This window comes from Cajanus cajan, chromosome 3 (genome assembly GCF_000230855.2).
Source record: "Cajanus cajan strain Asha chromosome 3, NIPB_CcT2T_4, whole genome shotgun sequence".
NCBI lineage: Eukaryota > Viridiplantae > Streptophyta > Magnoliopsida > Fabales > Fabaceae > Cajanus > Cajanus cajan.
This window is the reverse complement of record NC_138519.1, coordinates 42,945,020-42,957,610: the sequence shown is the minus strand read 5'-3', so window position 1 is coordinate 42,957,610 and position 12,591 is coordinate 42,945,020. Positions and strand designations below refer to the sequence as shown.

General features: G+C 32.3%; 1 protein-coding gene across 1 annotated transcript; it reads left to right on the top strand.

The window, feature by feature from the left end:
- The first annotated feature begins 6,041 nt into the window (after window positions 1-6,041).
- Window positions 6,042-9,158, top strand: LOC109794120 (uncharacterized). The gene is made up of 4 exons (XM_020353592.3): window positions 6,042-6,303; window positions 6,405-6,623; window positions 8,416-8,589; window positions 8,775-9,158. Exons 1-4 carry the CDS (start codon window positions 6,298-6,300, stop codon window positions 8,826-8,828), a joined length of 453 nt encoding a protein of 150 aa, XP_020209181.1. The 5' UTR covers window positions 6,042-6,297; the 3' UTR covers window positions 8,829-9,158.
- Window positions 9,159-12,591: the final 3,433 nt, after the last annotated feature.

Genomic DNA, 12,591 nt, shown 5'->3' with positions numbered 1-12,591 from the left:
AGAGAAATAAAAAAATATATAAAAACTAAAAATATATTTAAGTTAGAAATAATATAAAGAGTAACATAAAATATATGAATTAATGGTATTAAAAAAGATATAAAAATGATAAAATGACAAAAACCTAAAAATATATAGAATTATACGTGGAAATTTTTCACCGTAACAAATTTAAATTATTTATTCACTTTAACAATTACTTCAAATTTTTAAATAAATATAAAAATGATGAAAAAGAAAAAGAGAAAAAAGAATAAAATAATTAAAAAAATTAAGATTAATTATTTGTAAAGTGTAAATAGAAAATCAAATTAATAACATTTTTTTTCTTGACATCTACTAAATAGAATAACATTTCAAAATTAACATTATTGTAAATTAATTATCATAATTATCAATAAAAAGTTTAACATCTCCAAACTTTAATGTTTTCTAATATCCTAATCAATATGATTTTGAAGAATAAACTCAACCAATTACATAATTAAAGTTTGGAAAAGAAGATATTTCTCTATTAAAATTTTTAAACCATAAATATGTAAATTTTTTATACAAACCATAAACATGTAATTTATTATGGGGCCTAAGGCAAGTTTCTACATGACCTTGCATGTTACATGACCCGGGAGAGAAGAGAAGAGAAGAGAGAGTAAAGGGAAGAAAGTGTTGGGATTTCATGGGATAAATTTAAGAAAAAACAATTTTCATTATGAAATCCCATGATTAGAATAATCTCTTTTGTACAAATCACACACTATCAAGAGTCACACTAAGAGTTTAAGATTTTAATTTTAGAGCATGCTTTTAGAATTTTCATTGAAAAATCTTTGTTTGGATGAAAGAACAACAATCTCTTAACCACCAAGCAAAAATTTGGTGTCTGTACTCGGTCTACGAAAGCAACACTGGAGCAGAGTTTGGTGTTAGCCACATAAAGGATATGAGTAGTGTGAGATGACACAAAACCTTAATTTTCATGTTATTGACAAAGTTAGGTTAGCACATCCTTTTATATGCTACCATTAACTTAATTTGCATCTTTATTGAGTTTGTATAGTACAAATCCAATTTAATTAAATCTACTATCATTTATTTAAATCTCATTTAATCTAATAACTTGCTCTAAGTTTTTACTGAATGCGTGTGACCTGTAAGTTCTCTCTTAATTGACAATAATTTTTAAATATCATGTCAAATATAATATTAAATATTATAGATAAATATTGATATTTAGTAATGTATCATTACCACCCAATTAACAAGAAAAATTGATTATCTGATTCCAACCACAATTATTGTAGAGTAATTCTTCATTTCGTTCATATGACTTTGATTGAACACTAGACATAAGAATGACATTCCTGTTAAGTCCAATCATATATTTTTTAATACATAAGTAGACATTCAAACACAAATAGGCCTAATATCTCATATTGGTCCATTCTTGCATAACCAAACATATTTCACATTCCATTCTCATGTCCCCATCTATATTATTTTCTATGTTGGGTTTAATATTAATTAACTTTATAATTAAGAATAATTTAAATATATATTTTTAATCATATAAAAAATTAATAAGTAAAATATTAATATTAATATATATATATATATATATATATATATTATAAACAAATAATATAATCAGATTTTTAATTTAGTTTTTTTTTTGTTTTTTTATCATTTATTGTTAATACCTAAATATATTTAATTTATAACAATTCAAATACTTTTATATTTTAACTAGAAAAAATCTTAATGCTAGATTAGTTTTCTTGTTTTATATAATAAGTTTGATAGTTTATGTCTTATATAAATCAATTACCTTATTATTTTGTCAAATATTTTATTATTCTACATTAAAGGATTTGTAATTTCCTTAAACACCCTAATAAGAGCTCAATTTTTTAACAGTGGAGTTGTTAAAATAAACAAATCTAATTGTTAAGTTTTTTACAAAAAAATTGTAGTCATACCATATTTTGAAAGGGGCCTTTTGTTGCACTGCTTTTGTAAGAAGACTATTTTGACAGAAATAGAGCCGTATTAGTAGATTCGGTCCAAAATTTCTTTTGAAGTCCTTTTTCATGCATACATCTAGCCATCTTTATTATTATTCTATTCTTCCTCCCATTTACTCCATTTTGTTGTGGAGTGTAAAGAGTAGCAAGTTGGTGCTCAATCCCAACCACTTCATAGAAAAAATTAAATTGATCTTAGGCATATCTTTATCATTGTTAGACCATAAAACTTGAATTTTACAATTAGATTGATTTTCAATCTAAGTCATAAACCACCAAATAAAAACTCTTGCAACTTCATATTTGAATTTTAAGAAACAAATCCAACACATTCTAGAAAATAATCAATAAAGGAAATGTAATATCAACCCCTCTTTAAAGATGATTTAGGTTGTGGTCCTCCAACGTCTGTATGAATCAACTACAATTATCGTGATCTCTCCACCTTGATCGTGGAAATGTTAGTCTGGAATGTTTCCCATATTGGCATGCATTACAACTCAAATCTCATCATTGTCAATTGTGGCAAGGACTTATGTTCTCATTAATATCCTCATACTTCATCATTATCACGTATCATCATCATTCATCATTATACTAACATCATCATGCATTATTATAATAGCATCACCATCATCATCATTACTCACAACACACCATACTTGAATTCACACTTATAATTTTTTCTCATATCTTTCTTTTATTTATTTTATCACTATTACTAACTTTTTTATTCTCTTCTTTTAATTATAACATTAATCACTCCTTATAGACTCCTCCATCACCAAATTATTCTTATAAACACAATTAAATTGAAAAAGGTGTCATGCTCAACAAGTTAGAACTCGCGTCCAACACAAAGAGATCAGGGATCTCTATACCAGATTCACGCTTGATGTGGTGGTGTTTGTGCCTAGGGTGGAGTAGTAATTCCCATGCCCAGTACACAAGAGTCAAAGACTGCTTTGGAACAACACTTCCCAACGTGACCCATGTCATGTTTGACGTAAGTCCTTCCTAAAAACAATGTCAATGGGGCACTAGATAAGACCCCTGTCATCCAGTGTAGAGAATTTTGGGACCATTCTAACATCCTTGGACTCGACATTACTCGCTTCACACCTAACAAAAAGAACTACGCTCTTGTGCCCAACACTGTCACAGATTCTACACTTCATAGAATCATGAGCTACATGATTTGGGTTCTTTCCAACCTGTCCACACACATTAAATTGTTTCTTTTATTAATTCAAATGGTTGAATAGTTAATCAATGCTTACATAACAACACAACATCATGAGATAATTCAAATTCATCTAATCAAGTCAAAACCCCTAAAACTCATAACCCTAACTCTCAAACATTGCAATTCACCATTATACCAATTCAATCATAGTTCAAAAACAAATTTACTAAGACAACACATACTTTTAACAATAGATTCATATATAGATATCCATGAAAATTAAAATAAAAATATAAAAGACTTAGGAGTTGTCTCACTACCCATATCTCTTATACGAGTACACAAATTTGACATCCTCGCTCCCTCTTACCTTGAGTGATGATTCTATAGCACAACTCACTTTTCGTAGCCTTAGTCGTTACTCTGCACTTTTTCTGGTGACTTCCTAAAGGTTCTCCTTTATAGGTGCTTTTAGGGTTCAGAACAGACAAGTGAAAAATGACCTACCCTTATATAATTTTTTTTTGTTTTTAATAAGCCTGTAGTTTTGACTCAAGAGTCCAACCCAAACCCCCTTTCTCCCTACAACCTTTTTTATATTTATTTTATTTTATAAAAACATTTGAATTATAGTACTAACCCAATTAATTTAATTAATTAAGAAAATATAAGTATTCTATTAAGCACTTATTTTATTTTTATTTATGAAAAAAGGGATGTTATAGTCATGAAAATAAATATTCTACGATAAACTTTAATAAAATATAAGAATAGATAGTTATTCATATTTTCAACACTCCTCCTTACATTAGTAGTTGTGAACTCCAAGTTTCTCTCCCAAGTTCTCAAACTTTCCTTCCAAAAGTGGCTTTTGTAAAGATGTCTACCAACTGGTCTTTAGTCTTTCAACACTATAACTTAACTTCCTCTTGCTTTTGGAATTCTCTAACAAAACAGGGTTTAACATTAAAGTGCTTCGTCTTCCCATGAAAGACTGAATTATTTGATTAAATTGTTGTTTGATTATCTACGAACACCTTGGCTGAATATGTTTAAACTATTTGTAAGTCAACAAGATTTTTCCCACCCACAAACCTTGATTAATGGATGCAGTAGGAATAATGAACTTTGCTTCAACAATTGATAGTGCGACAATATCTTGCTTCTTTGAACTCCAAAAAAATACTCCAAAACCAAATTTGAAACAATAGCCTGAAGTGATTTTCATATCATCCAATAATCCTCCCTAATCACCATCAAAGAAGCCATGGAGATTAAATTCTTGATTAAAATTAAACCAAACTCCATAATCAACATAGATCCGGTATACACATTACAATATGTTTCAAATGTGTATAACGAATTATTTGGTGAACTGCCTAATGAATCTTGTTGGCCGGATTGTGAAGAACCGCAAATCATACCAAATCCGGAAAAGATTAGAAATAAAAAAGGTCGTCTAAAGTCATCCAGAATACGCACTGAAATGGATATGGTTGAACCAGGACAACCAAAAAGATGTTCTCTCTGCAGAAATGTAGGTCACTCAAAGAAAAAATGTCCTTACCGTCAAGGAAGTTCAAGTCATCAACCTTAAAATGTCATCAAACCTTCCAAATATTGTATTTTGTTTTCTAGTATTTTATATAAATATTTTATCTTTTGTTAAAAACTTTAATTAATATTTATTTCATTATTTATTTAATTAATAATTATTTCATTATTTATTTTTATTCTACAAACTTAACTAAATTATTTTATTTGAAAATACTAAAAAAATTTTAAAAAAACCTGAATATTCAAAATTAATATAGGAAAATAAAAAATTAGAAATCTGAATAAACAAAATAAAAAAAAAACAAACAAAAACCAAAAACGAAAATAAAAAACAAAATACAAAAACCAAAAGCAAAAAAAAAAACAAAAACAAAAAAAATAAACAAACAAAAACCAAAACAAAAAAAAATACAAAAACGAAAAAAAAACAAAAACGAAAAAAAAAACTAAAAACCAAAAAAAAAAATTAAAAACAAAATAACGCAGTTGAGAAATCGATTTCACGTTAATCGATTTCTCACTGCAAATCTTTACATGTTATAAAATTTGAAGGTGAGAAATCGCTTCTCCCCAACCGATTTCTCACCTTAAATAGTAAATGAGTCATTTTGATAAATAAAATGGGGGTGAGGTTATTCAGAAAAATAAAAAAAAATTTGATATATTAAAAAAAAAAGTCATAAAGCAGAGAGGAAGAGAAAGAATTTTTCTTTTATATAAAACAAAGAGAAAGAAGAAAGATTTTTCTTATAATCAGAATTTATTAAAATAAAAAATTAAAATTCACAATAATTATATTATGATAAAATTATATAAATATCCTTATTTTGAACGAAAAAAAAGAATTACAGACTTTCTTCATTTTATTATAATAAATATATATATATATATATATATATATATATATATATATATATATATTTAATTTGCAAGTTAATCAAACTCATTATGAGTTCAACCAAAGTAAATCTTGAAGTGAGTCATATCAAATTTGACCAACACTCTAGACAAATCAATTTTTTCAACTCAACTCGGTGCAAACACGTATTTAACGTATTTAACCAAGTTGGCCAGCACATGTATCTTTGGTGCTAATAATAAAAATATAATATAGGATATTTTAATTAAAGATCGGAACTTGAGTTCTTTATCGGAGTACCTTTTTTTCTTTTGTTAGAGATTAGAGTTTGTCTCGGGATATTACACGGAAGCAAACAAAAGAAGCAACGTATGTCTCTCACTCACTCTTATTTCCTTATCATTTTTCACCTTCTTCACTCGTTGTTTCCCATACCTTACCTCTTTGTCCCTCTGCTTCCCACTGTGAAACTTCCTTATCTCCCTTCCTTTCCTTTTCACTTTTTACCTTACTTTGCTTTCCATCTACATACCCTATCTCTCTCTCTCTCTCTCTACCTCACATCACACATTCCCCCCTTTTAAGCCCTTACCCTCCAACCATATAAGCCTATTCCCTCACACTCTTTCACTCAACAAACTTATTAACACTTTGTTTAGTAGCTGCAGATTGCAATGGAAGTGAGTCACATATACATATATATAACTCATGTATTACTTGTATATGTATTTTGTTATGCTATGGTACTTGTTTATTTATGTACATGATTGATGGGGTGTAGGAGTATTACTACAAGAGGCACCACATGCATGTGCCAGCGTTTGGAAGCTGGGATTGGAATGATAATCTTCCTTTCACACAATGCTTCGAGTCTGCGAGACAAGCTGGTTTGCTTAGGTATAGTTACTCGGAGTCTGAAGATAGAGATCTTTATGTCACTGGGGACTTGTACGAGAATGATGTTGTCACACCCGCTATGATCGTTGTTCCTCGCAAAAGGGTATGTTCTATCATATATATGCCCCTAAATTCTCATTCTTATACAAATCATTTACATAATCTTTACATTAACTTTTATGAGACAATAAATAAATAAGATAAAATTTCTCCCATTATACAAGATCCTTTCTTTTTTTGAAAAAGTTGAAGTGCGACTCTTATTTATAGAGAAAGTTTTATTCGTTTATACTCTGAGGATGATAGTTGTAAGGGACAAAATTCGGGCTTATTTTTTTATTTTTTATTTTTTTTTCCTAATAGGAGTTTGTGTTCATGCATTTGGATAATTTTGTGAAGAAAAGCTTACAAAAAACATCATCATTACATCTTATAGAGGTAAAATTTCTAGTTTGTTAAGAGAAGAACACTAAGTAACTAAATTACTGCATCTAAATGTAAATTTAATTTCATGTTTTCACGTATTTTTTTAGCTTCTAATGCGTATTTTATTTTCATTGACTGAAGATTATTAAGATTCAAAGTAACTTGGGTTTTCTTCATCGTTTAATTTTTCTCGTCATGCATTCATTTTAGTCGGTACTAAAAAGATGAGTTAAGATGTAAAATTAAGTAATGTACACTTTTCTTTTCTTTCTTTTTTTTCATTCGGAAAACTGTCAGTATTCTTTTACTCTTATCTAGGTTTAAATTATGTTTGGATACAAAATTAAAAAGAACTTTTAAAAGTCTTTTTTAGTGAAAAACATTCTTTATTTTTGATAAAAAAAAAACTCTAAACAATGCTTTAAACTTATTAGCTGTAAAAAGAAAAGAAAGTTCCTCTGTTTTATTTAGTCATTAATATTTTGAATCATTCACGTTAATGTAACGATTTTTAAAGCGATTAAAAAATTAACCTTCAGTGTAGTTCTACAACTAACAAGAATATACAATATTATTAGGTACTAATTTTCGCCCTCTAGCTAGTATGGTTTTGGTTCACAAATCACAGTTAAGAAGTGTCTTTGAGTCTTATTTTTATTACTATCTTTGTTTTGTCTATATGCTTGGAGTTATCACAATAAAATGCCTTCAGTCTTTTAATTTTAAATTTGAATTTTGTAAAACGAAGTAATGGTGCCTCGAAAGAAGGTGGAAATTAATTGACAAGAAAACGAAGTTCCATTGTTCCATGCATAGTCATACATACTAGCTAATAATAGGGTTAGGCCGTGAGTGTGGAAAAACAAAACAACTTTGTTACTTTTTCTATGGTTATTAATTATGGCCTTGCTTTATAGTGGACCCTCCAATATTGAATGACATTCATGATTCACGCCATGACCTGAGAAATTATTTAAACAGCAACTTTTTCACGAGCACACAGGTTGTTTGTGACCTTGAATATCTCATCATGGTTAACAATTTTAAACTAATATTGTGCTGATAAACTATGATTATAGAGGACTTTGTGCAATGGGTGTAACTTTAGGCTTTATTGTCCATGTCAATTGGTCACTAAAAACACAGACAATGGGATCCATCGGTATCATAACAACGTAATAAAGTAATGAAGGTTGAGATTCCAATACAATTATTGTAATGACATGCTCTATGCTAGGTAAGCATTCATGTGTAAATGTTAGACATGTAACTTCAAAGTTAACTTTTTCTACCAAAAGTAGTTGGTGCAATTGATTTGGCTCCTGTGTTCTTTAATCTTTAATTAAAGATTGAAGTGCTATTTATTTTATATATATTGATTTGGTAAAAAGAAGTTATATAACTTTGTCTATTGAAACAGATTAACTTTTTCTGATGGAATTCCTAATATGTTGTTGCTGACATTGTAGGAAAAGGTACGTTGCCAGAATGAAAAAGAAGAAAAAAAGCAGAATTGGGTGAGTAACGTGAAAGAGGTACCTACCCCAACTAGTCCAATGCCAATGCCAAGACCAAAACCAAAGCCTGTGGATGAGGACTTGTACAAGATCTCACCAGAGCTTCTTTATGCCAAAACTAGGAAGGTCTTACTCTTGGCCCCACACACCCTTTTACTTTTTTCTCCACTAAACACATCTTTGTTGAGCTTTAATTACTTTCATAAATGTCAATATTCATTGCATATTCAAACCTTTGCCTTTTGCATCTTTAGCAAAAGCTTTGACAAATTTCCTTTTCTAATCTTGTTTTACCTTTTTCTGCTTTGCAGAAGAGAGGGTTGTGTTTCTTCCCTAGCTGCTTCACACCAACTTGCATTGCCTGAGATATTTGAGGAGCCCATGTACATATAAGTGAAATAGAGAATAGATACTTTATTGGATGATATTTATTTGAAAGCAGTATATTTTCGGACCATGAAGATTACTATCATTATATATAGTGACGTGATTATTGTGGCAAGGTCTTGCTCTTTTATTCTTTGACTTTACCGTTTAGTAAAGTTTTTGTTGGGGTGTGTTTTTAGTTTTTGATGTACTTCGAGGTGAATCATTGTTAGGACTTGAATTTTGGTTGTAAAAGTTCTGTAACCAGATGTTTAAAGAAACAAAAAAGTTCTTTTTCTATCTGATAATTCTGAAGGATATTCTTCTCATTGAAAGCCCTATTCTATGTATGTTTTTTATTCAAAGTAAAGGAAAATGCAATGATATGAATTCAAAAGGGGCTCGTTCATCACGGCGTAGGTAACATCATACCAAGTTTTTTTTTAATCTTTTTTATTTTTTATTTTTAAGTAAATGTGAAAGATAGATACGGTAATTTTTCTTAAACAGGAGTTGGGATAACCTATCTATATGTGTGTTGATGGTGCTACATTCAAACCTTATTGGTATTATAATTTTTTATGATAAAGTTTGTTTTCACAAAAGAAACAAAAATAGATACAATTTTGTTTAAGGACATAAATTCATTAAATTGTCCGTTATAAATTGTCAATTGTCATCATCTTTCTTCTAAGTGTAGGCAATCTCTATTCTTTGTATTAGTGTAGGGATAAAATATCCTTAGACAACCCAAACTTTGATTGATCTAAACTTGCTCTGCCTGTAGACCCCTAAAATTGTCCGGGACGGAAATAAGACTCGAAGACTCTCAAAGATCAAAGGAAAGTCAGCCAGAAGGACTCCCAGAAGACCATAGGATGACTATTTGTAGGTTTAGAGGTCTTAGAGTAGCAAAAAATAAGAAAGTGGGAGGTTTAGAGCTCAATACGGCCTCCTTGGAGTTCAGTACGGCCGTACTGCACATTTTGTACTACAATACGGCCCGTACTGAACCAATACGGCCCGTACTGAACCAATACGGCCTGTACTGCAACCAATACGGCCCGTATTGAATTCAGTACAGCCGTATTGCATGTTTTGCACTACAATACGGGCCGTATTGAATCAATACGGCCGCATTGAAGTGTCGGCAAGTGTCGGCGCTTCAATACGGCCGTACTGAATTCAATACGGGCCGTACTGAAGTGTAAAAATGCAGTACGGACCGTATTGAACCCAGGGGCCGTACTGAGCCCCATTCCTATAAATAGGAGGCCATTTGGACGTCCTACCACACTTCTACACACGGTTTTGACTCCCTTCTTGAGTATTCTGGGGTTTTTGAGCAGTGTTCTGCCCTAGAAATCTCTCTAGGAGTCGATCCGACGAAGTTCTTGAGCCCCGAGCCATTTTGCTTGAGGATCGAACTTAGTAGAAGGGAAATCCTCCGGATTTCCATAGTTAAAATTTTCTAGGAGGGAGCGAGCAGGCTTGTAGAGCGAGGGAACGCCAAAAAGCTTCCCAGTTTTACTTGAATATAAAAGCACGCTTCAAAGGTTTCTTCTTAAGTCCTTCCTTTTACTGCTTTCTGTGTGTATATTTAACTGTCATCATGTAGATAGTTAAGTTATAATTGTCTAGAATAAATAGGGGTAATTTAGTAATTTTGCACTATTATTTTTAGAAATAATCTGTCATAGGGAACCCGAAAGGGGCGCTGTGGGGTGCTAACACCTTCCCCACGCGTAACCGACTCCCTTACCCGACTCTGGTTGTAATGGCCGAAGTCGATTTTTGAATCGATTGCTTTATCCCTTTTTCCAATGTTTTGAGTAAAACATTGGTGGCGACTCCACGAACCCTCCTTTTACGAAAACCACTAATCCATGGAGGGTCCCGCTTGGGATTAATATGGATTGGTGAATCATTTAATAAAATTGCTCGTTTGACGAGGTCTCATTTTGAGAATAAGTCATTCTAGCAATCCACATTTTTCAAACAAATAAACGAGTCCAACCATCCTTCGCGAATGCCGAAAGCCCGTTCCGGGCCGGTGGCGACAGATGGCGACTCCACTGGGGAAGCCTCGAGAGTCAGTCCCATTTAGTGACAGATTAATTTTAACAAATAATAGTTAAAATTACTTCATTACCCCTCGCTTGAATGATAATATGTTTTATCTATTTGGCTTTTAATAACTGTTGTATGTTTAAATTTTCGCAATTGTTTGAAATACAAACTGTACACAAACCTTTGCACACAACAGTTCCCTCTATACCCGGGGGCATGAGTGGAAAGCCATAGGGAGTGGATGTTAGTACGGCCGGTTGTCGAATGGGTCTATAGGTGCCCGCAGACCGTTGTCGGAAAACATCACTCAAGGTGATAACCATGAACTTGAGTCCGACGGTGCGGTGGAATTTTCCATCGACTTACGACGAGAGGAATTGGGTCCCTATAATGGGGGCACCTTGGGGGCCTCAGACCGGTGAGAACAGTTAGAACCACCTTGAATATGCACTTTTCTGCAGGATACCCCTACCTCGTGATTCGCTCGTGACTGTTCGTGGATGAGTGAATTGTTTGTGCATTGTTTATGTGACATTGTTTGAGCATACATTGCATTTCTTTAAACATACAACATTCCTTTTTAAAATAAAAATAGATAGGAATAAGAATCTTCCATTGCATGGTGTTAACATCTACCTTCATCACATTCATATAGGTAGTTTCCCTTTTCACCCAAAAAAATACAAAAAAACAAAATACCCAAAAAGAAAAAAAGGGTTATTTATCCAAACCAAGCAATATCATGTATCATCTTAGGAATATCCTAAAAACATGATAATGCTTAGTTAAATAAACACAATGCATGCATATTTATCTCTATCATCTCATATCATGCATATAGATCATGGAGAGATCTAGGAGTCATTCATTTCATACATCTCTCCTAGTAATTCCATTAATAAATATTAATAAAAAGAAAGGATTAATCGATGCGTATGTTCAAAGAATGGATCGCACGCCGTTCGTTATCAAGAGTAAGCCAACAACCGCGCCAAGCGAACACACGTCAACTCCGTTGTTGGTAATCAAGACGAACAAAGGGGAAGGTCCAACACCGTTAAGGATCATCGCTCCAAGGCCTTTTCCCTACGAATCGAATAAGGCTGTGCCATGGATATACGACATCCATTCTTCTGCCGACAGCGATATTTCCAACATCGTTGGACTTGGGGGCATGACTAGGAGTGGCAGGATCTACACTCCCAAAGATCTTCATGATAAAACCCCCAAGAATAAAGAAAAACAAGAAAAGAAAACCGAGGAAAAAGAATCCGAGGAGGAGACTGATGAGCTGTTAAAGTATATCCGACAGAGCGAGTACTCCATCGTGGATCAACTTCATAGGACGCCAGCAAAGATTACGTTGTTGTCGTTGATCCTAAGCTCCGAACCGCATCGGCAAGCTCTGTTGAAAGTCTTGAACGAGGCATATGTGTCGCACACTATCTCCCAAGACAAGTTTGAGGGGATTGTTAGTCACATCACGGCTAATGATCACCTCACTTTCACTGATGAAGAGATCCCGGCTGAGGGACCAAATCACAACAAGCCCTTGCACATCTCTGTAAAGTGCAAGGAATATCACATCGCAAAAGTCTTGGTGGATAATGGATCTTCCTTGAATGTGATGCCTAAAAGAACTCTCGATCAAGTGGCAATCAAGGGAGTCCAAATGCGCCCGAGTAACATGAT

What these genes read in the sequence shown, in the direction of transcription:
- LOC109794120 (XM_020353592.3), top strand. An exon ending in TCGTTGTTCCTCGCAAAAGG is followed by an intron (nt 6,624 to 8,415) that starts GTATGTTCTATC and finishes CTGACATTGTAG; the next exon opens with GAAAAGGTACGTTGCCAGAA. An exon ending in TTTATGCCAAAACTAGGAAG is followed by an intron (nt 8,590 to 8,774) that starts GTCTTACTCTTG and finishes TCTGCTTTGCAG; the next exon opens with AAGAGAGGGTTGTGTTTCTT.